The sequence below is a fragment of the Poromitra crassiceps genome (genome assembly GCF_964638095.1).
Source record: "Poromitra crassiceps genome assembly, chromosome: 2".
Taxonomy (NCBI): domain Eukaryota; kingdom Metazoa; phylum Chordata; class Actinopteri; order Beryciformes; family Melamphaidae; genus Poromitra; species Poromitra crassiceps.
The window spans coordinates 95,082,247-95,108,389 of record NC_139624.1 but is presented as its reverse complement, the minus strand read 5'-3'; the positions used below and the strand labels follow the sequence as shown (position 1 = coordinate 95,108,389).

At 40.4% G+C, this 26,143-nt stretch overlaps 1 protein-coding gene across 2 annotated transcripts in view; it reads right to left on the bottom strand.

Annotated features, from left to right (window-relative positions):
- abcd3a (ATP-binding cassette, sub-family D (ALD), member 3a) overlaps positions 1–26,143 on the bottom strand; it is an 87,322-nt gene that overhangs the window by 46,991 nt on the left and 14,188 nt on the right. For both annotated transcript variants that reach the window (XM_083655717.1, XM_083655718.1), the window contains exons 2-8: positions 25,253–25,289; positions 24,988–25,086; positions 18,608–18,696; positions 10,699–10,768; positions 10,027–10,124; positions 4,368–4,491; positions 3,908–3,964 (exon numbers count right to left, since the gene is read on the bottom strand). In XM_083655717.1, coding sequence (XP_083511843.1) covers positions 3,908–3,964; positions 4,368–4,491; positions 10,027–10,124; positions 10,699–10,768; positions 18,608–18,696; positions 24,988–25,086; positions 25,253–25,289 — 574 coding nt within the window. The remainder of the gene's footprint in view (positions 1–3,907; positions 3,965–4,367; positions 4,492–10,026; positions 10,125–10,698; positions 10,769–18,607; positions 18,697–24,987; positions 25,087–25,252; positions 25,290–26,143) is intronic.

Sequence of the window (26,143 nt, the reverse complement as noted above, 5' to 3'; positions counted from 1 at the left end):
CATGTTTCATACAATTGGCCAAGTTAGTAGTTCGTTTATGGGATAGGAATTCTGCCAGATGACAGGCACTAAGCGCCATTTTCTACTTCATTTGGAAGAGAAAATTATCCTGAAATGAAGATTTGATTGACAGCTGCCATGTCGTGATATGATTGGTTGAAATGGGGTAGAAATTTGATAGTACTAGGTAGGGGTGGGGGAAAAAATCGATTCACCTAAGTATCGCGATTTTTAATGTCACGATTTTTTGGATCGATCTTTTATTCCAGAATCGATAATCGCAAATTAAAAAAAAAAAAAAAAAAATTTTTTTTTTTTTGGGTGCTTGCAGTCAGGCCACTCACTGAACAGCAGGCCAGGCGCCGCCTACTGGTTTACTAGTGGTTTTATTACTTTATTAGTTAGTCTGAAGTAATAATTACACTTCAGGGTTAAAGTGGGTGCATCTCATTGTAAAATTGGACTTCAAACGGGCCAAATCTGGCTTCAAACGGCCCAAATTTCACGCGCGTTGGCCCATATCGGCCTGGCCTGCTTGGTATCTAATGCCCGGCCTGAATTATGATCCCAGTCCGCCCCTGTTTTTAACTATATCGCCCAGCCCTACTCATGATATAATATACAGTCTCTAGTGTATGATTCAACTTTTCCCATGTTCTAATCTAGTGTAAAAAAGCAAACAAACTGAAAAAAGAAAAGAAAAAAATAAACAAAAATCGCAATAAATCGTAATATCGAATCGCAATAATCGTAGAATCGCAATACTTAAGAATCGCAATATAAATCGAATCGGCACCCAAGAATCGTGATAGTATCGAATCGGGAGATAAGTGAATCGCCACAGCCCTAGTACTAGGTGACGTCAGCAAACTGTAGATTACTGTTATGAATGAAATCTTGAAAAATGAACTTTTGATGTGAAAAAGTGTGAAAAACGAAATGAATTAGATTTTTGTGATTTTTTTTGCATACATTATTAAATAGGTGCACTGCATACCCAGGTATTTATAATTTAGTATTTTATTAAGTAAAATAAAATAAAAGTAATTTTTCGGTTCTGCTCGACTTTAATATCCACAATACAAATCGCAGTCTGCGTTCTAGTAGCTCCATCAATCTCCTCATACCCAAAGCCCTAGCGTTTGGTTGCTCCTCTTTTCAGTTTTCTGCTGCAGATAACTGGAATCATCTGCAACAGACCTTAAAGCTTAAAGGACGGCTTTTCCGTGGGGAATATGAATATACGTATATTAAATCTCACGCCCCTAAGGTTTTCAAATCCGTTTAAATTTTTGAAATTGGTTGTTTACAGCCTGAGATATCAACAGAAATCCACTCTGTGTGGGGGGGGGGGCGTGGTGGGGGGGAGGTGCGGGTGCGGGGACTCGAAATCCTACATTTCCCACAATGCACTGGGCTCGCGTGGCCTTCGTTTCCATGCCCACCCCTCAGGCATTTGGCTGATATCAAACTCCAGTAGGTGGCGGTAATGCACATATATGTTTGCCAACCGCCATAAAACTCAAAGAAGAAGAAGAAGGCTTCGACAATAAAACATATAGAGAAGAAGAAAAAATCGAAAATAAAATTGCCTCCAAATTGCACCAAATTTAAACCGAAGTATATATGTCGGGAGATGTCTTCATAAAAAAAAATTCATGCATTTTAAGGCATTTTCGTAGGAGTTACGCGCATCTGATGTTGTAACTATTTTATGTAAAAATGTGTAAAAACGGGTACATTGCTCAGCGTTGATTTCGTTACTTCAACGCACCTACTACTAGATGTAAAATTTGACGAGCTTTCCAATGCCGCCAGTCACGTGTCTGTCCGTGCTTCCGTTCCCGAGAAAATCGTCTCTTTGCAAGGAGCTATGGAAACTACAGCAGGCTAGGTGGTGGAAAAAGATGGCTGCCTTTTGGTTTTGTTCAAGACCTCTGAAGGGGCGTGGAGGACCTCTAGAGGCGGGACCATGGCTCACAACAATTGTAGTTCATAGGTCCTCGACTTCCGCAAGGCGGACTTGGGCCAGATGACGCGAAACGCGTCGGCTGGCCCAAAAAATATGTGAGAGATGCTTGATATCTCTGGCAGTGAACCTCCAATTTCAAAAATTTCAACGGATTCGAAAACCTTAGGGGCGTGAGATTTAATATATATTCATATTCCCCACGGTAAAGCCGTCCTTTAACTCAGTCATTCCGCTCTCCTCTTTTAAAAACTCATTACAATCAATAGTACAAGATCATTGCACTTGCTTCTAGCCATCTGCTTCTCGATATATGTCACCGTGTATACTGTATATGGTGATATACTGTATATTGTATACTGTTTTTTATGTCCTTACTGTTTTTAGCCATTTACTTTTTAATATATGTCACCGTAAATATTGTAAATATTACTCTCTTTTAGGATTGGTATGACGTGTATAATTGTGTTATCTGTTTCTATGTTTTTCTTTATGTCCAATTGTTTTCTATTTGCCTTTTATGCTACCTCTTGGACAGGTTGTCATTGTAAATGAGAACTGGTTCTCAATTGACCTACCTGGTTAAATAAAATAAAGGTTAATTAAATAAATAAATAAAATAAACAGTGAAGTCCAATGTGCTTCAGCCAAGTTTGGAATAAAAGGGTCCTGGTGCAGTGAAGGACAGTGTACATAGAAAAACTTTTTACCTAGGCACTTCACACAGACTACCCAAAGTAAGACACTGGAGCACTCTTTTCTGTCTGCACGTCAAGCAGAACAATGAAAAGGGGGAGGTTTATATACCCTCCTCCACAGTGATGTCATTGACGGCCATTTTGAATAGAGAGCCAAAGTCGACGTCACTTCCTGCTTCAGCATGCGCACGAAGGGATTTTCATAATGCCATTCATTTTCCCATAGACATCTCGTAAAATGCTTATAAAAAATAGTTTTACTTGGTCAAACCAAACAATTCAGCTATATTTAGACTCAGGAGAGACCATAGAACCTTTCACTCGGACCAAAAAACAACAACGTAGATTTTTTGAATCTGCTTTTTTTACATTCTGGTCTGAGTTAAATGTTCTGTGGTCTCTCCTGTTTCTAAATATATTTGAATCGTTTAGTTTGACCAAGTAAAACAATTTTTATTTTAGCGTTTATTTTAGCGTTTAGTATTAACCCACAGGAGCATTTCAACTGGAGGCTGCAGTGGGGGGCATATAGCTATGCATAACACTATCCTTGCTATTGCGTGGTCTTCTGAAAGATACCAGAGGGAGATTGGAGGTGTCTTTATGTTATGACTCACTTTTGATGCCAGTGTTTGAAAATTATGTTCTTCACCTGGCCTGTCTTACTTTGGGTAGTCTGTGTGAAGTGCCCAGGTAAAAAGTTTTTAATTGTAGCATGACGTGTTTGACTTAATTTGCCTTACTTGACGTTGCATGTCCTGCGATGTAACTATTGCGCATGCACAGCACACATCATGATAATGATGCTAAAACGATATATCGTGCAGCCCTACTTGAAAGCAACAACTTGGAAGCTGTCAGCTTTCTGTAGGCTTTGGTTGTTCGTGATGAGCTTTTTCACTCTGAGCACACATGAACTCAGACGATACATCTGGGTTCATGTTTTACAGCAAACCAAATATTGTAATGTCAACCACAAACCAAAAATCCATAGTAGCTTTGGGCTGCCATGGCACTTTTTAAGAGTTGAAGATCAAATTTTCATCACCAATGATGAAATCATTCATGTTGTTGTTTTAATGTGAAATGAATACTAGAACGACATATATATATGCCCAACAAGTGAGCAGTCGACATCCATGTTTGTCCAGACTTTGACGTTTGAGCCAAATGTGAAGAAATGATTTATCATCATTCTTTCCCATAGGTCATGAAGTCGTGCAGGAGGTAAGTTGCTCACCTGGGCACCGATGGCGCTTGTCAGCTTGAAGATGTATAGACCGATGTCCAAGAGAGGCTGAATAACAGAGAATACAGACACATTTAGAACTGTATGTACATTATACTTTTTCCTTTTTCTTTTACAGGACATTGTCTGAGGAATTCTTAGGGGTGAAACAGTTCATTGGTAATAATAGCTTGTACTGACTTGTAAAACATTTATTTTAGAAGAAGAGCTGGAAGGACAAACCCGTCTTTATTGTCACACGACAACCCAACACACGCATGCAGCCAGCCACACACACACACACTCATGCTGACGGTGGCCGGTGAAATATTGTCTGTTATTTCTTTTGTTGAACAACAATAGGGGTTTGTGCATATTTACATACGTATAATAATAAAAATAAGATACCCATGATTGCTTGATATCGCGTTTTACCTTAAAACGGTATATTGTTACATCCCTAGTGTGGTACCTTGCTGAGATTGGAGTAGAGGTCCACCACACTGTTGCAGAACCTCTCCACGTCCTGGGTCAGCAGCTGATCTGCATTGGCTATCCGGTTGTCCAGGTTACCCATCTTGTAGTAGGTGTAACCTCTGAGGAATCACACAATGACAGAAAGGAAACATCAAAACAGACTGAAAATTATTTTCTACTTGTAATTTGACTGAAAACAACAAAGAGCGGATTGAGTATGGGCTACAACTCAGGTAAAGTTGAACACAAGAAGATGATAGTTCTGCCTGCTCTTGCCCTGCTCAACCAGTGAGGTGCACATTGCTTTGAAAAAGCAAAACTTTTTCTCATCCAGGAACTACTTCTCATTCACAAATAAAATGTATAAAGATGTGGAATTGGATTAAATGGCATCTACAAGGTAGAATCATTCAAGCTAATGTGTGTGATAATGGTGTGTAAACATCCAGAACAATTTCGTAATGCAGAGGCCAATCTGAAAAATGAAGCTAACTTTCACCAACACTGGAGGCATCTTTAAAAACTAGAACGACGGCACAGCAGATATATGCCTGCGCCAACAGCAAAATGTGAAGAAAGTCTGTCATGGCGTCACGTTAGGTATGGTGTTACCGAGCTTGAAAATGGCGTTAGTGAGCTCACACTGTGACCTTGACCTTTGACCACCAAAATGTAATCAGTTCATCCTTGAGTCCAAGTGGACATCTGAGCCAAATGTGGTGAAATAACACGTTAAAGAGCTAGAAAATGGCATTCGTGAGGTCATAGTGACCTTGAACTTTGACCACCAAAATCTAATTTATCTTGAGTCCAAGTCGACGTTTGAGGCAAATTTGATTAAATTCCGTCAAGGCGTTCCTCAGATATCGAGTTAATGAACATCGGACGGACGGACGGACGTACATACGGACAGACAACCCGAAACCATAATGCCTCCGGCCTGGTTATCGCTGGCGGAGTCATAAAAACATTAAATTCTGCGTGCTGCATGCAACTGCCAAGCGTTGAATCACTCAGCTGCAAACAACAGTAACGTGACCAGAATTCAGTAAATCTGACTGAATTGCAGCAGGCCACCTGCACAGAGAGCAGAGTGGAGACCAGAGTAGAGACATTATAAAAATCTAAATAGTTCAGTATGTACAGTATAGCTTGTATAGCAGGGCTATTCAACTAAATTGTTCAGGGGGCCGCATTGTCAGAAACCTAAGGGACCGGGGGCCGGACCGTTCCCCGAGCCATTATATGTACACTTGACACAATGCGCCACCACATTTTCGCAGCTGCGCTGGAACTATTATTAAGTAGGGGGTGCTGTAAGGAATGGAATCTCGACGCTGCCCACAAGGACAGCGTCGAAGAAAATTTTATGTTTTTTGGACTTTTATCCATATTTAGAAGAATATTTAATTTTAAATTAACATTAGGATTATACTGTTGTGATGTCATTATTCAGTATGTTCTCCTTTTCTATTATTAGTATTAGTATTCATATTAAATACTGAGTATCTCATGAAAAACTATTAATATTGCATCTTTTGTGTTTAGCTCTGTCTCACAGCATTGTAACATTGTAGTGCAGCAAGAAAGGAAAACTACTGTAAACATTTGAACCATATTTCTTGTTTAGAACCTATAGCTAGCAACATCACACATCTCCTGAAACACCATTTATAATGCATCTTTCTTGATAAGCTACATCACATCGGCATCCCCTGAAAAGCATTAATATTCCACCTTTCTTGTGGCTACATCACAGCATCTACTGAAAAACATTTATAGTGGATCTGACTTGTTTAGTTCACTTTAGATTCACATCACATCTGAAAAACAAGTGAGTGTAATAAGTAAATGAGGTTTAATTGTAAAAAAAAAAAAAATCTAAAAAAAAAAAAAAAAAAAAATGGGGGGGGAACTCATTCGCGGGCCGGTCGGACTTGATTGGGGGCCGCCAGTTGAATAGCCCTGTTGTATAGCATGCGCTAAAAAATGTTGTTTAGGCTATATGGATTCCATATTTTTTCCAATTTTTGTAAAACAAATGATCAAAGAAATTCAACTGAAGTTTTTTCTTTATGATTTATGACGTAACTGTTATACTGCAGTGAAAGACATTTTTTAGATCTCCCTACTTCTCGCCATGATTGTGTTGTTTCCATAGCGGTGCAGGACTTAAATATTGAGTGAGAAATTAGCCCACAGTGAGTCAAAATGTGACAGGAGCGACAGGAAACTCGCAGAAACTGCTTGGGGCTCTGGGAGTTAACTGCCAAGTTGCTCAAGTGGTTATTTCGATTATGTGAGTGCAGCCGGTTGAGTGCTTTGGGAGGTCGGGTCATGGTGCTCTTACTTACTGGAGACACTGGTCATAGAGGAGTACTTACTGGAGATACTGGTCATAGAGGAGTACTTACTGGAGATACTGGTCTAGAGGAGTACTTACTGGAGATACTGGTCATAGAGGAGTACTTACTGGAGATACTGGTCATATAGAGGCTCTTGGTACTTAATGGATATACTGGTCATAGAGGCTAGTGGTACTTAATGGAGATACTGGTCATAGAGGCTAGTGGTAGTTACTGGAGATACTGGTCATAGAGAAGTACTTACTGGAGATACTGGTCATAGAGTACTTACTGGATATACTGGTCATAGATGCTAGTGGTACTTAATGGAGATACTGGTTATATAGAGGCTCTTGGTACTTAATGGAGGTACTGGTCATATAGAGGCTCTTGGTACTTAATGGAGATACTGGTCATAGAGGCTCTTGGTACTTAATGGAAATACTGGTCATATAGAGGCTCTTGGTACTTAATGGAGATACTGGTCATAGAGGCTAGTGATACTTACTGGAGATACTGGTCATAGAGGCTAGTGGTACTTACTGGAGATACTGGTCATAGAGGCTAGTGGTACTTACTGGATATACTGGTCATAGAGAAGTACTTACTGGAGATACTGGTCATAGAGTACTTACTGGATATACTGGTGGTCATAGATGCTAGTGGTACTTAATGGAGATACTGGTCATAGAGGCTCTTGGTACTTAGTGGAGATACTGGTCATAGAGGCTCTTGGTACTTATTGGAGATACTGGTGGTCATTTTTATTTATTTTGCCTTTATTTATACAGAGGTATCTCTTGAGAGCAAACAGCAAAATATACACCAAATAAATATGTTTTAACACATTCACTGCCAGCCGTTTTTTTTTTTACTGTAGGTAGGTTCTGCCAGAGGGTTTTTTTGAGGATTCTGGCTCATCTTTCAAGACCCGAGGATTCTTTTCTGCTAAGATTTTGTGAACACACAATATCTCAAAAGAACTAATAGAATGTGTGCTTTCTCTGTCTAAAAGAGTTAGTTTGTAGAGTTAGTAGTTATGTAAGCATTAGCAGTTGAATACAGCATGGTTTCAGTGTCAGAAAAATTATTCTGAGATAAACGGCTTTTTGTGAAATTCGATAGAACAGTCACTTTAACCATTCATTTTTGGCATCAGTAAGACGTCAGACATCTAAACAATAGTTTTGAACAGTAATTTCCTCCATAACAGCAGGAAACACCCCTCTACTTCAAACTCCTCCCTCCGTGTGTGTTCTTCTTGGCTGCAGCGGGCATGTCACAAGCTCGTTGCTGCTGCTGCTGCTGTAACCTCGCGTCACCAGGCTCACTGCTTCTGCTGCTGCTGCCTGTCTGCTGGCGGCCGCTGTGCAAGTCTGGATCGGCTCGCTCGTTTCTTGTGGTTTGTGTTGAGAGCTTTGATGAAGCTTTTGCGATTCTGGTCTTATTTATGCTGCGTGTTTCAAAGTGTGTTCCACCCGTAATCTATTATGCAAATTTGCAATCCCGCACCGCCAGCAATCAGCGCGAAAATGAAAGCGTTTTCGCCAATCCATTTTCATGAGAATGGCTTCCTGACACTGCTTTTTGCTTGCCTTCCTCTAGTCTGGGAGAGCACTGTCGCCACTTAGTGGGTCGGTGGAATGGGTTGTACATGTTCGGTGGCTTCAATATTGATATAAGAGATGTAAAAGGGTTAGATGCACATCCCACGGTCAAAAAAAAAAAAATCATTTTTTTGACGTAAAAACACGTCATTGGCAGTCAACCGTTGGATTCTGTTTGACGTAAAAACACGTCATTGGCAGTGAACGTGTTAATACTTGTTGTGAGTGACATATATGTGACATTTTATTTAGAGATGCTCCGCAATCGATTTGGCCTCTATCGGCTTTGATCGGCGTTCTCAAAATAGCCGATCAAAGCAGGCCGATCAGATGCATTCCAGACATTTAACTGTGTGCACCGAAAATGACTAAACTCCTCTCTGTCTCTCGGAGAAGCAGGTGTGTGTGTATGAGGGAGCCGGGAGGGAGGGAGAGACAGAGTGAAGGAGGGAGGGAGAGACAGAAGTCTCCCTGACTTCACTCTCTCTCCCTCCCGGCTCCCGACACACACACCTGCTCAGTCTCTGTCTCTCTCTCTTTGTGCCATGGATCTTGAAGTTGCAGTGTGCATGAGGACCATCTCATTCTGAAATTCCCGAAATAAGAAATAAGAACTGTCCAAGAAGAGTCCGCTTGTGGATAATTACTAAGTCAACACAGCTGGAGATGCTGTCCGGCTTCTACGACTCCCCAGGGTCCTAAAAGCATCCCCGTTACATAGGTTGTGTCCTCTGTCTGAATGGTTGCTCCTTCAATTCAGATTAATATTGAAATGGTCTTTAAGAGTGTAATAAAAAAAAAATAATAATAATAATAATAATAATAATGCTACATGATAAAAAGAAGGCTTCAATCGACGCGGTGATCGGTTATATCGGTGATCGGCAGATAGGCCTACTGATTCCAGCTACTTCATTATCAATAACGCTTTTAATTAATAAATTAAGCACAATATGAACAATAACTGTTAAAAAAAATATATGAAAATGAAAGTTCACAAATATTAGTTAAACAAATCCTTTCAGTGCAAATGCATTATAAAAACAAAAAATAAGATTTATTTAGAAAATGAAATTACACAAATGTATTATTATTATTATTATTATTATTATTATCATTATTACTACTACTACACCCAGTGCGCACACTGAATAGGCCTATTATACTAGTATATACTATATACGGATATATATATATATATATATATATATATATGGAGATACTGGTCATGGAGGCTAGTGGTAGTTAGTGGAGATACTGGTCATGGAGGCTAGTGGTACTTACTGGAGATACTGGTCATAGAGGAGTACTTACTGGAGATACTGGTCATAGAGGAGTACTTACTGGAGATACTGGTCGTAGAGACTCTTGGTACTTACTGGAGATACTGGTCGTAGAGACTCTTGGTACTTACTGTTGATACTGGTCATAGAGGCTCTTGGTACTTACTGGAGATACTGGTCAGAGACTCTTGGTACTTACTGGAGATACTGGTCATAGAGGAGTACTTACTGCAGATACTGGTCATAGAGGAGTACTTACTGGAGATACTGGTCATAGAGGAGTACTTATTGGAGATACTGGTCATAGAGGAGTACTTACTGGAGATACTGGTCATAGAGGAGTACTTACTGGAGATACTGGTCATAGAGGCTCTTGGTACTTACTGGAGATACTGGTTGTAGAGACTCTTGGTACTTACTGGAGATACTGGTCATAGAGGCTCTTGGTGAGCCTCTCGCGGAACCTCAGCTTCAGCTCATTCAGGCCCAGCTTCAGAAAGTTGTTCACCAAGGCTATCTGGAATGGGGCATTCACACACATAGACATAACACATGTACATATCTCATCAACAGCTCTACTTCAGCAGGGCTATACCACTGTATGTACTAAAGGGATTATTCATGCCAATTGGTTAAAAAAAAAATTCTAAGAACAGGGATAGGAAATGTCCAGCATTTTACAGAACCATGTAAAGCAGGATATTAAGATGATTGTAATATTAGAAAGCAGATTCACCAATTAACATTGAGGCACAGAACAGTAAATGTGCTTGATACTGTCTGATCATGTTAGCATAGAATTATCATGCAAAAAGTACAGCTTGGAACTATTCAATGGAATTAATTAATCCAAGATCACCAAGAAATTAGGAATTATATTTTGTGCAAGACAGAAATGTTATTGTTAATAAAAATCATATAAGGTTAGATTAATATCAGGTCTCCTCTGCAAATGTTCATCAAATTTAATTGAGGCGCTATTAACATTGGAGTACAGAAATCTTACATAAATATCACTACAACAATTAAGTTGACACACTTGACTACAGAGTGTGACATCAATAAGAGTCAACAACAAAAAACAAACTTACAAGTGGCATGAATTTGACAAAGCTGAACAAGCAGATCTTGAAATCTTTAGTTGAGCGACCGATAATTGCACTGCAAACCACAACATGCACAAGGATGAGCACACATTGTCAGAACGAGAAGTGGGACAAAATGCTGTTGCAAGTAGGGCTGGGCCTGGGTGACATGAACAAAATCAAATATCACAATATTTTTCATCAAATACCACGATATTGCGACAATATTGTAGGGATGACTATTGGAGCTTTCACAAAGATTTACGCAATTAGATTTTTTAAAATATAATCATCAGCAATGTGGATATAATGACTAAGTGGGTAAAGGCAAATAATATAACAGCTAGAACAGTCTGGTAAGTTCAGAAAACGACATCACTTTACTGTAATGCAGCCTTTAAAATCAAGAAAGGACAACACTTATGCCATATCACAATATTACCATATCCAAAATCTAAGATATGTAGTCTCATATCATGATATTGATAGAATATATATTGCCCAGCCCTAGTTGCAAGATAAACTTAATCCACCTTTCTTGCAGAGCCAATACAGCATGGGTAACCAGCTATAAAACAATGGAAACCTATCCTAGACATGGAAGTATACATATAACATAAATGTAATGGGACCAGTGGAGACCTGACATGGCTGACTATAGGAATGCCACTCAATTTATGCATTTATATGTTATTCTGAATTCTCAGAAATCATAAATCTGTCAAAAATGGTCTTAAACTCAACTTGAAATTATTGAAAATTTCAGTTGCCAGAAATTTCTAGTCATTTTCAATTATTGCCTGAATTACGAGAATCGCATCTGTAGAATTGCTCAGTCTGGTTTCTACTGTTTGAGAAACTGCTCTAAAGTAAAGACATTTCTGTCTTTAAGAAAGTTATTGTATTCCAGATTATTTCATCCTGTATTAATTACCAACGGTGAAGCTCTTTCAGAACGCCCCAGCTGTTCTTTACACTGGAACTCAACTTTAAACTGGAACTCTTGTGGTAAATCCGGTTTGTATAATGTGTCCAGCAGTGCTTAATTTTTAACAGAATATCAACTTTTATATTTGGCTCCCACTGCAGTTTGATGGAAGTCAAGAGGATATGCAGATGACAGATGAACGCCAATGACATCAGACACTTTTCTGCTCTGAGTTTAGGTTTTTTCAGGTTATTCAGGGTGAATACTGTAGAGCGGAAAACCATGAGGCACTCAGCAACGCAATCTCATTGAAAACAATTACAAAAAGCCGCCCGAGGCTGCTAAAACGCGCTCTGTCTGATCGGGGGCCTAAAGGTCCTTACACATCAAGAGCGATGCGAATATACGGCACGAAATTGCTATGCGAGTTTTGACCCACCTGTCAATCACAGCCACAGATGTTCAAGATTCAAGATTCAAGATTTTTATTGTCACTCCGTAGTACAAGTATCACGTGTGAAATTCTTGTGCTGTAGGCTCCGTTACAACATAGTGCAAAAAATAAAAGATATATAAATAAAAACAAGAGGCAACAAGCAATAAAGCAGTAAGACACGCCACGCCACAGTATTCACTGCCCATAGTGCAAATGGCATGAACATACTTTAAACATAATTAAACATAATAACATTCTGTTAGGTGCAAATAGCGTATACCTAATTAAACATACTATTGAACATTAGTCATACATAATGGTAGCATCTACAGTGCGGTACAGTACGGCTACTACACTATTTGTATGTGTACATGTCGGAAGCGAATTTCAGAAAAATCGACTGTGGTTCGAAAAAATAAACGCCGCAATAACGCTCAGCGAAACTTCGCCGTTGGTATGCACGGTTGCATTGACTGATATAGGTTTGGAAAATATTATTGACGTGCAAATTAATCGCACGAAAAAAACACTCCCGATGTGTAAGGACCTTAAGAGACAATTGAAAACTAATTTCTACTTGCATTTAACTGGTAACTTGCTATTGCTGCCATTACACTATACTGTAGCAGTACTATTAATGTGCTTTCTCAGTTTTAGTGAGTGGACCAATAGGATCAGCTTGGCTTCAATTTGATGGTGTACTTCAAGGAGAGTTCTAGCTTTTTACAACCTGGACCATATTTCCAACTGTTGTTTTACAACTCACCCTGGACAGAAATGTCTGAAAACAAAGTAGGGCTGCATGATTAATTGTATTTTCATCGTCATCGCAATATGAACATGCGCAATGAACACATCGCAAAAGTCACGTGTCATCGCGATGACAAAAAAAAAAGTTACGTTACAGGAGCAAATGCTCTTTCATGTCTTGGGCTGTGTTAAACAAGCACACCCTAGTACGTTAGAGAAGCAGTAGAGCTGAGGGGAGGCGGACCTCTGAGCCTTCTACATCAGACCATCGTAATTAATTACCTGTTTGTATTATAAATTTGCAGATTTAATAATAAAACTAGAACGTAGTTCATTCTGGAGTCCAAATCGCCATTTGAGGCAAATTGGAAGAGATTCCGTCAAGGCGCTCCTGTGATGTTGCGTTACAGAGCTTGGAAATTGGGTGTGTGAGAGGTCACAGTGACCTTGAACTTTGAACACCAAAATGTAATCAGTTCATTCTTGAGTCCAAGTCGATGTTTGAGACAAGTTTGATTAAATTCCGTGAAGGCATTCCTGAGATATCGCGTTAACAAGCTGGAAAAATGGCGTACGAGAGGTCACAGTGACCTTGACCTTTGACCACCAAAATCTAATCAGATCATCCTTGAGTCTAAGTCGATGTTTGAGGCAAATTTGATGAAATTCCGTCCAGGCGTTCCTCAGATATCACGTTAACAAGCTTGAAAATGGCGTTCGAGAGGTCACAGTGACCTTGACCTTTGACCACCAAAATCTAATCAGATCATCCTTGAGTCTAAGTCGATGTTTGAGACAGATTTGATGAAATTCCGTCCAGGCGTTCCTCAGATATCGCGTTAACAAGCTTGAAAATGGCGTTCGAGAGGTCACAGTGACCTTGACCTTTGACTTTTGACCACCAAAATGTAATCAGTTCATCCTTGAGTCCAAGTCGATGTTTGAGACAAGTTTGATTAAATTCCGTTATGGCATTCCTGAGATATCGTGTTAACAAGCTTGAAAATGGCGTTCGAGAGGTCACAGTAACCTTGACCTTTGACCTTTGACCACCAAAATCTAATCAGTTCATCCTTGAGTCCAAGTCGATGTTTGAGACAAATTTGATTAAATCCCGTCAAGGCATTCCTGAGATATCGCGTTAACAAGCTTGAAAATGGCGTACGAGAGGTCACAGTGACCTTGACCTTTGACCACCAAAATCTAATCAGATCATCCTCGAGTCTAAGTCGATGTTTGAGGCAAATTTGATGAAATTCCGTCCAGGCGTTCCTCAGATATCGCGTTAACAAGCTTGAAAATGGCGTACGAGAGGTCACAGTGACCTTGACCTTTGACCTTTGACCACCAAAATCTAATCAGATCATCCTCGAGTCTAAGTCGATGTTTGAGGCAAATTTGATGAAATTCCGTCCAGGCGTTCCTCAGATATCGCGTTAACAAGCTTGAAAATGGCGTTCGAGAGGTCACAGTGACCTTGACCTTTGACCTTTGACCACCAAAATCTAATCAGATCATCCTTGAGTCTAAGTCGATGTTTGAGGCAAATTTGATGAAATTCCGTCCAGGCGTTCCTCAGATATCGCGTTAACAAACATCGTACGGACGGACGGACGTACGGACGGACGTACGGACGGACGGACGTACGGACGGACGTACAACCCGGATCCATAATGCCTCCGGCCTGGCTATCGCCGGCGGAGGCATAAAAAGACCAACTCCACTCAACGTGACGCTCGGGGGAGGTGCAGGCGTTGTTAAACAAGCGCACCCTAACCCCAGTTCAGAGCGGAGGGGAGGCGGAGTAGCAGAAGTAATTTGTGTTGTGAAAATGTTAAGACAAAGACGAAACTTCACATTCTTTCCTGTTTTCAACCCAATGAGAGTAATGATGAACAAGTCTTCAACTGTGAATTCAACTCGCCTCTTTCCATGTATTCAAGTGCAATATGTTCAATAAAAGCCTGTTTGAATAGAAATAATTGTTAAATTTCTTTATTTAATGGACATAGGCTATTCAATGTTTGGGGTCTACAGTATGTTAGCTGTGTATCTTTTAAAGCAGAAAGACATGCTACTGTAGCTAATATGTAGCCTACCCTTTAATATTTGTTTATTTACCTATATACCCATATCGTCATATTGAATAGTGTTATCACACATCAGATTTTCCTCATTTCGTGCAGCCCTAAAACAAAGCATTATAGAGGTAGAGGTATAACTATATACAGTAGGTATAGTGCAACGGCCTAGAACAGAGGCCGTAGGGGCCCCTGCTAAGCATGCATTTAGTCCTGTAAATAGCTTATGTTCTGCCATGCACCTGCTCATATCCTTATTATATCATAGAGACAATGAGAAAATGAGCACCGTGTTTACTTTGCTGCAGCATGTTCACCCTGTCCCTGTCTGCTGTCCGTCACATTGGTAGAGATAGAAGCTCCCGTTGCACCCCTCCTCAGTTTGTAATCCATATAACGTTAGTTCAAATAAATACGGGCGGCCATCGAATTTGTCCTCTAAATGCTTTGTTTTCCGAAATTTCTTTTGAGGGCGAGTTGCAAAACATAAATCCAGCTGGAAATAAGGTCCAGGTTGTAAAAAAACTGAACTATCAAGCTGATACAGGTAACATGCTCGTACCGTTACATATCGGTCTTTGTTCTGCTGAGCAGACATTAACTCATTCATGGCCAAAGACGTCTTTGACGTGTTATCAGGAATAGCCCAGAGGGCCAATGACGTGTTTGACGTGTTTTTGTTTTTATTAGTACAGCGCGTAGTTCAAAGACTTCCCCAGCCTGTGACATGTTATCAGGTCCCTAGCCTCAAAGCCAAGCCGACAACACGTTATCAAACACATACCGCAGCTGTTGTTTTGAAATGGAAGAGGAGAAAACGGAGAAATGCTGCCTGTTGCATAGAGGAGAAACGCCATTGAAACACCCCTCGGCGCGCTGCGCTGGTCGCCTCTGCTGCAGGGCGAACCTGGATTGAGTTGTTCGCGGAAGTCAAACCAACATGATCGATCCGGTTCCAGCGCCTGGTCCCAAAGCCAAGCCGACCCCGTTCCTGTGTCGCAGCATTCGTCCCAGCCCGAACGAGAGGAGGAAAACGATGCAGAGGCAGAGGAGGCTAGACGCTGATCTCAGACCAGTTTGGTGTCCCTCCTATGCTAATTTGCGGGGCGATCAGTAGTGTTCCCTGGGAAGAGGTGCGATCCAGCAGCAGCTGTGGACAGAACTCTCTCTCTCTGTGTGTGTGTGTGTGTGTGTGTGTGTGTGTGTGTGTGTGTGTGTGTGTGTCTGTGTGTCTGTGTGTCTGTCTGTCTGTCTGTGTGTCTGTCTGCACACTCACTCACACTGAGTAAACTGTATTGTTGAATGTAAAAAAAGCACTTCATGTATATATACTGTATATATATATATATTTTTTTTTTTGTCATTTGTGTCATAACGAATAATATTTACATGTCTGATGTCAATACAGTTCAAAATAAAAGAATTGAGAGCGAGTTCTGCCTGAGATTGTGTATTTTACAAAAATGGCCTTTTCTCCTGTTTGTCTTCTCAGAGAGACCTTTTTGGTGAAAACAGGGTGTATATAAATGGCTATAAGTAGAGTACAGAACATGCTAAAAGCTCACTTTTTTTTCCTGGCGGAACCCAGAGACGTACATCTTCATTTTGAGGTATTGCAAATCACTTTGGTGCTAATAGATAATTTACTGTGGGTCTTGAAAGATGACCAACAATTATGAAAATCTTTGGCCTGTGCTAAATATTGGCAGTCCTAAACTGGCCATGAATGAGTTAAGGGAGCCAGTAGCTTCATATTGTTGAAATGTTGTTAGTTGGTAGCCTTTATTTTTTCACTGCTCTAACAGTGTTATGGAATTAGAGACAGGACATGATAGGACTAATACAGACTGGACACAATAATAGCATTTCAAATGATAAATAGAGTGGAATTCCCTGTTAAAATGTTTGCCCATCATTCCGTGGCCTTATTATTTAATCATAGGTCAGTGTTATGGCTTGGAAAAAATGTTAGACCCAAGACAATGTTAAGGGTTGAGCGTAGAGATGCTGCGATCCGATCATGTGATCGGATATCGGCGCGATATCAGCCAAAAAACATGGATCGGATCGGATTCCAGCGAAAATGACCGATCCAAGGCCCCGATATAAGCACTCCATTCCATGACTCCGCTCCAGGATTTCTATCCAGCATGCAGCAGCAGCAGCACACAGAGGCCGCGTTGAGCCTAGGATGGCCAGGGCCAAAACGTTGTCTTGCTTCAACATACATCGCATCGCATACACCATTTCCACCCGCAGGTTTGAGGAGTAGCTAACATAAACGTCAGATAAATACTCTCTATAGGCCAACGTTACCCACTGAGGCAGCTAACATGGCTAATTAGCTAGCTAACACCAGCTATCTTTCTCCTCCAAATGTTTGTTGCCTGCTAGCTATCAGACAGCATAGAGAGGCTTAAATATGTGCTGTATCGGTATCAGATCGAAATCGGTATCGAATCGGGTATCAAAATTTGATCGGAATCGGATCGGTTTTTAGGCTAAAATATCGGAATCGGATCGGAATTGAAAAATCTCGATCGCAGCATCTCTATTGAGCGACACCCAAAATATTATTAAAAAGTAAGATACCGTAGATGTTAAAAACCAACAATGTTAATGGTTTAAGGGGTTGCTTTTTCACATCTATGTTAACCATGTGAAGGCCGGTTACCCCGGGTATGACAGCAATGTAGGAATAAAAGTGTGTCTTGAATAGAGTGATATCTCTGCTTATAATACCGCTGTGGAGAATGAAAACAAAGTCATCAGTATCTGCAAAGGCAATGAGAGCAGGATGTATGACCACCCCACTCATGTGCATAATACTTTACATCAAATAAAAGGATCAACAAATACAGAATGTGGCTTTATAGGCCTAAACATTTGAAAAGTCTCGATACTGTAACCCAGTTCACTCATGGTATCTCCAGGTTTCAGAAAACTTTTTAAAGCCTGGAATTGAACTAAAGTTGTGAAGCTATAAATGGGCAGAATAAGAAAAAAGATAACAGGAAATTGCCATGAAGTCCAACTGTGTTTAGTAGAACAAATACACTAGGATACCTATTGTGCTACTAACCCTGTTCTTATCTAAGAGTGGATATGCAGCACAAAATAAACCTGTCATTGCATCATAAAAACAAACAACAACAACAACAAAAACAGTGTCACCTCTAACAAGTTCAACTGATTTAGGACATTCTGATGCTTTCTCGGGCCTTAAATTGAGGTTATTTACTTTAACTGTGTGTTCACACCAAAGACTGAGCAAATCTTCGCCTCGCTTTACTCGCTTGAGTTTGACTCGTCATGCTTTTACTCGCACAAGTGAAATTGAATCTAAATGGCCAGACAAACATGCCGGGAACAGCAAACAGTTGTGCTAACTGACACAACACAACAGCTATTGGGGTTCTGGGCTGTTGTGTTGTGTTAGCTGCTGTGTTGTGGCTGCGTTAGCTGTTGCGTTCCCTAGCTCCAGCAACAGTAGGCGGGGCTACTACCTGCTGCCTGTGTGGGGAAGCCAACCGCTTGTGGCCAACATGCCCACATTCAAAGCAAAATCGCGTCTGCTCGTGTCTTTGTATTCACTTTGTAAGTAATCTCGCTGTGCGAATTTCTGAATTTGCTTTCGGTGTGAACACACCATCAGAATGGATACTTTTGTGACTGGATGTGGCTTCGACATTAGAAGTGTGTGTGAAGTCAGAGTCTGACCTTTCAATCATGGTGCCGTTCTGGATCATCCATACATCACAGTAGGTCCTGGCCACCAGCATGGCGGCAATGAACAAAAGGTAGCCTGTCTGTAGTGACAACAGCAACCAGAGAGGATAGTTAGTACTACAAACTGCAGAAGACCATGAGCCCACTTGACTCAGTGACATTTCCAAAAATCCTGCGTTGGCGCAAGTTCCCGTGAGTTGGTACATCGCAGAGACATCAAATTTGGCCCAACGACAGATATTGGTAATCGTTATTAGCTCCAGAAATATTTCCCCAATCGGCCTGATGGGGGCTCGATAGAAAAAGGTTAAAATTTCAGACTTTGAAAGCCCATAACTTCCACACCGTAAATCAGATTTTCCAGAAACCTTTTTACACATGTTCAGCTGACCTTGCTCTACAAAATTTGCCTCAAAGACCCTCAAGGTCCACCTGGAAAGTTTGAGAATGTTTGTAGATGTTTTTACTGTAACATCTACACCGTTTGACTGATCAACACACAAAAAAACATTCATTAATTAATACTAGGGCTGCCCTCGACCAAAGATTATCCTGGTCGACCAAAAGTCGACCCCAGCTCCGACCAATCGATTGGTCGAAACGGGGCCTAAAAAAAAAAAAAAAATTACTTTTTTGTTTTCATTTTTTGCAGTGTATTTTTTTTCTTATTTTGTGCAGTGTACTGACTACTGAGTGCACTATACCCGATAGCTGATAATTATAAATAAAAGCTATTTGCACCGTTGTAACATTACCGGAATGGACAGACTGATCAGCCTGCCATGCAACACCTGGCCATAACCAGTTAATGGGAAACAGCTTTTGAGCTGTGTGTGCGATGGTTATGGTTATGTAACGTTAGCACACGTGGCATGGTTAATTAGTTGGCAGAAAGGACAGTTAGACAGCTTTTGCAATTTATTCCAGTAACGTCTTATAAGTCTTTTATTTTGATTACGGTAGATTGAATTTCTCCTATGAAATTATTAACACCAGCGATTGCTCGACCAACGTGAATCTCGTCGACCAAGAGCACGTCGACCAAACAATCGACCAATCGACCTGGAGGGGGCAGCCCTAATTAATACACAGGAATCAGCATAGCATCATCGACAGACCGATCTCACACAAAAAAATTAAAAGGTTGTTGAAATCTACGGTCGTTTTGAAGATATACATTTTTACATTTGAGGGCGTGGCCTGTCAGCTAAATTGTCATAACTTGATGACTGATTATCCAAATCATCACAGAACTTTGTGAAGATGTTCAGATTTCATCAATGACCTTGTCTGCATAGCTGTTTTACAGTTGAACAGTACTGGGCTTTACAAATGCTGAAAAACGGTATACCGAAACTGCATGAAATTTGGTTCAGGGAGGCTGCAGGCTACTAGCCAATAGGGCTGGGTTCAAAAAATCGATTCTCCGATTTTTTATCGATTTTTATTTTAATCCTCGATTATCGATTCATATGTCCAGAGATCGATTTTGTTTTATTAAAAAAAATAATAATAAAAAAAAAAATTAATAAACAGGCTAAAATATTATGCTGTGTGTGGTAGTTGAAACATAGTTTCAAGTTGACGTTTATTTATGTTTGTAGTTGAAACAAAAACATAAATACTGTAGGCTACATGAATGGAAATGTTTGATCATTAATATCTACTTTTAGAAATTATATAGGCTGAAATCAAATCACTGTGCATAACTCATTGAGTGCCAGCCACTTTTGGAGAACGGACGCTCCCAGTGCCAGAGTTTCAGAGCGTTTTCAGTGATTTCTCGAGGCCCACAGAATATTGTGTGATATTACTATGTAAACACCGAACACGCAAAAAGAACAAGGAGACTCTATTGTATCATCAGCAAAAAAAAGTTTATTGATACCATTTTCCGTTCTTTAGTTATCAGCCGGAGAAGATAGGTCAAAAAGAGCAAATACAGGCATTTCTATCTAGAAGCTGAGATATTCAGCCTTTTGTGAAATGCAGCATTTCAAGCACATTCACTGACTCTAGCTAATATTTTCTGATGTAGTGACATGGTGTAGTTGTGTGCTGCCCTGGGTGCCCCACCCCCCTCTCCCCCCCTCAGCTACAAACTCCTCCCCACACTAGTAACACACAGCCTCACGCACCCAGCGTCTATTTTCGGAGTGCTTTTTGTGCGCCGCCTCCCAGGCAGCGCGACAAGGAAATGCCAAGCCGGACTGCAGGGAAAGGGTTGGCACTTCGGCGTCGGGTGCTGCCTTTCTGGCGGCTAATCGTGTGAAGAAACTATGCAGACAGACAGACAGAGGCAGAGGAGCTCAGTTGTGTGCGTGGATTGACTGCTGTTGCCAGGCACCGTCAGTTGCAGCCAGAGCAATCTACATGGCTCTGGGCTGCAGCATGAGCGCTTTCTCTTTGATCAGGGGGCTTTTTCAGGCTATATTTCGGACATTTCTCTAATCTGGAGAGCACTGTCGCCACCTAATGAGTCCGTAAAATAGGTTATACAGCTTCAATAGCTACAATATTTGTACAGGACATACATAAGGCTTTGATCCACGTCCCACCGTCAAAAAAGGCAATTGACGAACATACTCGTCCTTGGCACTCTACGTTACTAAACGAAATGACGAACATACTCGTCCATGGCACTCAATGAGATAATTGTGAAAGTGTCTTTATTGACAGATGAAAAGGCTGTTATTTACCCTTTGTCACCACCTGGTGAGTAAATATATGTGTAACTAAAACCATTAAAATTGACAACAGGTCTGCAACTTTTTTTCCCATGTATCTACTTGGCTGGTTGGGAACCCCTATGTTACATAACTGGACAGTCATGTAATTCAGGGTACAGCTCAAAAAACACATTTTGGTATCACTAACCAAATCAATATTGAATTTGATCGAATCGGAATCGAATCGAATCGAATCGAATCGAATCGAATCGAATCGAAATGAATCGATTCGCAACCTTGTGAATCGGAATCGAATCGATTCTTGAAATTTGAACCAATACCCAGCTCTACTAGCCAATTTTAAATTTTTAGTCAAATTTGGTATAGGCGCCATGGGCCTGTACTGTAAAGGATCTGTACTTTTCTTCTCTGTGGCCACAGCCTAAGAAGAGTAGACATAATTCACTGAGGCAATCAAACGCAATTTAACACAAAAAATTGCACATATTGGACATAATTAATAAAAGGTTTTGAGCCATGCAAGGTAAGACTTCCTTATGGACCATCTTGACCAGAAAGCTGAACAGTTGAACCAGTTTGTATGGCTATCTGGATTGAATGAGTTACTAAGTAGCCTAGAGGTGTGTAAAAATTATGAAACCGCGCGCGCACGCGCGCGCACACACGCACGCACGCACACACACACACACACACACACACACACACACACACACACACACCTCTTGAAATATCTCCAGTCTGTGTGAATAGGGTTCAACAAGGGGGTTTTCACATTATATGAATTTCTATGGCGATTTTTTTTAATTGTGGACTGCACCATCAATCGTTGACCAAACAAAATTAGATCAGTTTAGAAATTTGAATCGTTTCCAAACCAGAAATTATTATGCATCCACATTGCGCTTTCACACCTGCCACCAGCCACCTAAGATGTTGACTAGAGCTGGGTATTGGTTCAAATGTCAAGAATCGATTCGATTCCGATTCACAAGGTTGCGAATCGATTCATTTCGATTTGATTCGATTCCGATTCGATCAATTTCAATATTGATTTGGTTAGTGATACCAAAACATGTTTTTTGAGCTGTACCCTGAATTACATGACTGTTCAGTTATGTAACACAGGGGTTCCCAACCAGCCAAGTAGATACATGGGGAAAAAAAGTTGCAGACCTGTTGTCAATTTTAATGGTTTTAGTTACACATATATTTACTCACCAGGTCGTGACAAAGGGTAAATAACAGCCTTTTCATCTGTCAATAAAGACACTTTCACAATTATGCACAGTGATTTGATTTCAGCCTATATAATTTCTAAAAGTAGATATTAATGATCAAACATTTCCATTCATGTAGCCTACAGTATTTATGTTTTTGTTTCAACTACAAACTATTTTTTTAGTTTTGTTAAAAAAAAAAAAAAACGATCTCAGGACATATGAATCGATAATCGAGGATTAAAATAAAAATCGATTAAAAATCGGAGAATCGATTTTTTGAACCCAGCCCTAATGTTGACCAGATGAAAAATTGTCATGGTTGAAGTCTGTGAATGGTAGCAATTACTTCTGATTTTACACACACCTTACGGTGCAACCTAGACACATCATCAGTGATGTAACCTGGGGTCAACAGGTGTTCCGGGTCTCTCAACATCATACACCCTCGCCCAGGCGACCCAGCCTTCAAAGTTAACCTTGGCAAGGAGCGCCTATTGCTAGAATATTTCAAGATTACACTGCTTATCTAGTGGTGACCTGACCTCCTGTCTAGTAGCAGGCGAAATCTCCACGTGTATGCATGATGTGTTTTACCAGTAGCAGTGCTACACAGTGAAATCTCCACGTGTATGCATGATGTGTTTTACCAGTAGCAGTGCTACACAGTGAAATCTCCACGTGTATGCATGATGTGTTTTACCAGTAGCAGTGCTACACAGTAAATCTCCACATCTGCATGATGTGTTTTAGAGTAGCACAGAGAAATCTCCACATGTATGCACGATGTGTTTTAACAGTAGCACAGTGAATATCAAAGCGAAAAAATGAGCTGCTTAGAGTTTAAAGATGAATAAATTTAATGAGAAGTAATTTGTACCTGCGTACTTCACAGAGTTAACATACAGTGTACATCTTAATTTGCCCGTAATTGATACGGGCAAATTAATTGATAACCCCGTATCAATTACTTGTGAAGATGTACACTGTATGTTAACTCTGTGAAGTACGCAGGTACAAATTACTTCTCATTAAATGTATTCATCTTTAAACTCTAAGCAGCTCATTTTTTCGCTTTGATATTCAGCCTAAACTCCGGCTGACACCCCAAAAACCTACAATCCGCTACAGAAAAATGTATATTGTTTGTTTATTAACTGGCCCCTCGCCTTCTATCATTTCATGAAAGTGGCAAAGCAAGTTGAGTATCCCTGACCTATAGGGAGAAATTTAGTTTGTCATTGTAAACCCACAGCACAGTAATGATGACATGTTCTTCATAGATCTAGCCTTTTAATTTTGCTCTTAAGCTTTCTCAAAGTACACCAAATTCATGCATTTTACTTTAAAATGTTTAACAAAATCTTGCGGGGGGGCATGCCCCCGCACCCCCCTAGGGGGTCTGCGGTCCCCCACCACAAATTCTCTAAATCCTGTGGGAAACACTGATGCATGATGCGTTTTACCAGTAGCAGGGCTACACAGTGTGGTTATATCCACATGTATGCATGATGTGTTTTAACAGTAGCAGTGCTACACAGTGTGGTTATATCCACATGTATGCATGATGTGTTTTACCAGTAGCAGTGCTACACAGTGTGGTTATATCCACATGTATGCACGATGTGCTTTAACAGTAGCATGATGTGCTTTAACAGTAGCAGTGCTACACATTGTGGTTATATCCACATGTATGCATGATGTGCTTTAACAGTAGCACGATGTGTTTTAACAGTAGCATGATGTGTTTTACCAGTAGCAGTGCTAGCAGGGCTACACAGTGTGGTTATATCCACATGTATGCATGATGTGTTTTAACAGTAGCATGATGTGTTTTACCAGTAGCAGTGCTACACAGTGTGGTTATATCCACATGTATGCATGATGTGCTTTAACAGTAGCAGTGCTACACAGTGTGGTTATATCCACATGTATGCATGATGTGTTTTAACAGTAGCATGATGTGCTTTAACAGTAGCATGATGTGTTTTACCAGTAGCAGTGCTACACAGTGTGGTTATATCCACATGTATGCATGATGTGCTTTAACAGTAGCAGTGCTACACAGTGTGGTTATATCCACATATATGCATGATGTGTTTTAACAGTAGCATGATGTGTTTTACCAGTAGCAGTGCTACACAGTGTGGTTATATCCACATGTATGCATGATGTGCTTTAACAGTAGCACGATGTGTTTTAACAGTAGCATGATGTGCTTTAACAGTAGCATGATGTGTTTTACCAGTAGCATGATGTGTTTTAACAGTAGCATGATGTGCTTTAACAGTAGCATGATGTGTTTTACCAGTAGCATGATGTGTTTTAACAGTAGCATGATGTGCTTTAACAGTAGCATGATGTGTTTTACCAGTAGCAGTGCTACACAGTGTGGTTATATCCACATGTATGCACGATGTGCTTTAACAGTAGCAGTGCTACACAGTGTGGTTATATGGCTCACCTCCTTGCAGAAAAAGCGAGGCACCATGATGCGCAGAATGCGGCAGATTCGGAGGAGGAAGATCTTGTCCACGGCTGCCCTGTCTTTTTTGCCATCCTTCTATATTAAAAGAGTGAACAAAGGCAGGCTAATGTCAGGCTAATGGCAGGCCAACCAAAGCTACAGTAATAACTGCTCACAGTCAGTTGGCAAGTTCTGTGGAAACTTCATAAGCTTCCTTAATAATTATTTAGCATGGTTAGCTTAAAACAAAACATGAACTTACATCACTGTTCAGCACTAGCTCTGAGCCTCCTTTTTTACTGGAACAAGAAAGAAACAGTTCATTCAGACTGGAGTACCGCGGCCTCCAGAACAAATTTTCAAACCTTACGAATCGTTAAAGACGCCACTCTCTAATTCGGCTTATGATCTCCCAAGAAGCACTTTGTGAATGTAAAATCTCATGTTTGGAAGTGGTTAGCTCTGTTGCTGTACCTGTGTATTTTTTATGTTTCGCATTAAAACATTGTTTTAATGCGAAACATTAAAAATATTAATGTTTCGCACTGTGGGAGTCACCGGCGAAACATTAATATTTGGAATGTGTACTTTTTATTGGAGTATGTGTATGCCGAATTAGAGACATGCTTACAAGTATTTATAAAATGTTCATGTTTCCATAAAAAGTCTCAACCTGTAAACCATAAGTCGGCGACTTCAAAAGCCTCGACGTGAGACTCATTCATTCTTCATTCTGAGTCTTAAAAGAGCTCCCCGATAGAGAGTTGCAGGCTCCGCTAAACTGGCCGTAAGCTACATACACGTTAGCAATCACAGTAAAACAGTACCTACCTCCTGCACAATGTTGTTATCTGAAGTTTCACATAATCAGTATTCCCAAATATTGTGTAGTTTCCAATACCGAGCCCTTATTCAAATGCCAGGCGGGCAGCAGGCTCTAACTAGGTCACATAAGGACATGAGTGAAATTACTGAGGATGGATCAAATGACAATTTTCGATGCATCTTGCATTGCGCAAGATACATCGAAAATAGTCATTTGATCCTATGGCCGGCGAAGTTGTAATATATCATCATGTCATGCTGTCTTTGGTCCATTTATAAATTAAATTATTTCAGTAATTCTTATAGATTTTTTTGTACCGCTATTTTA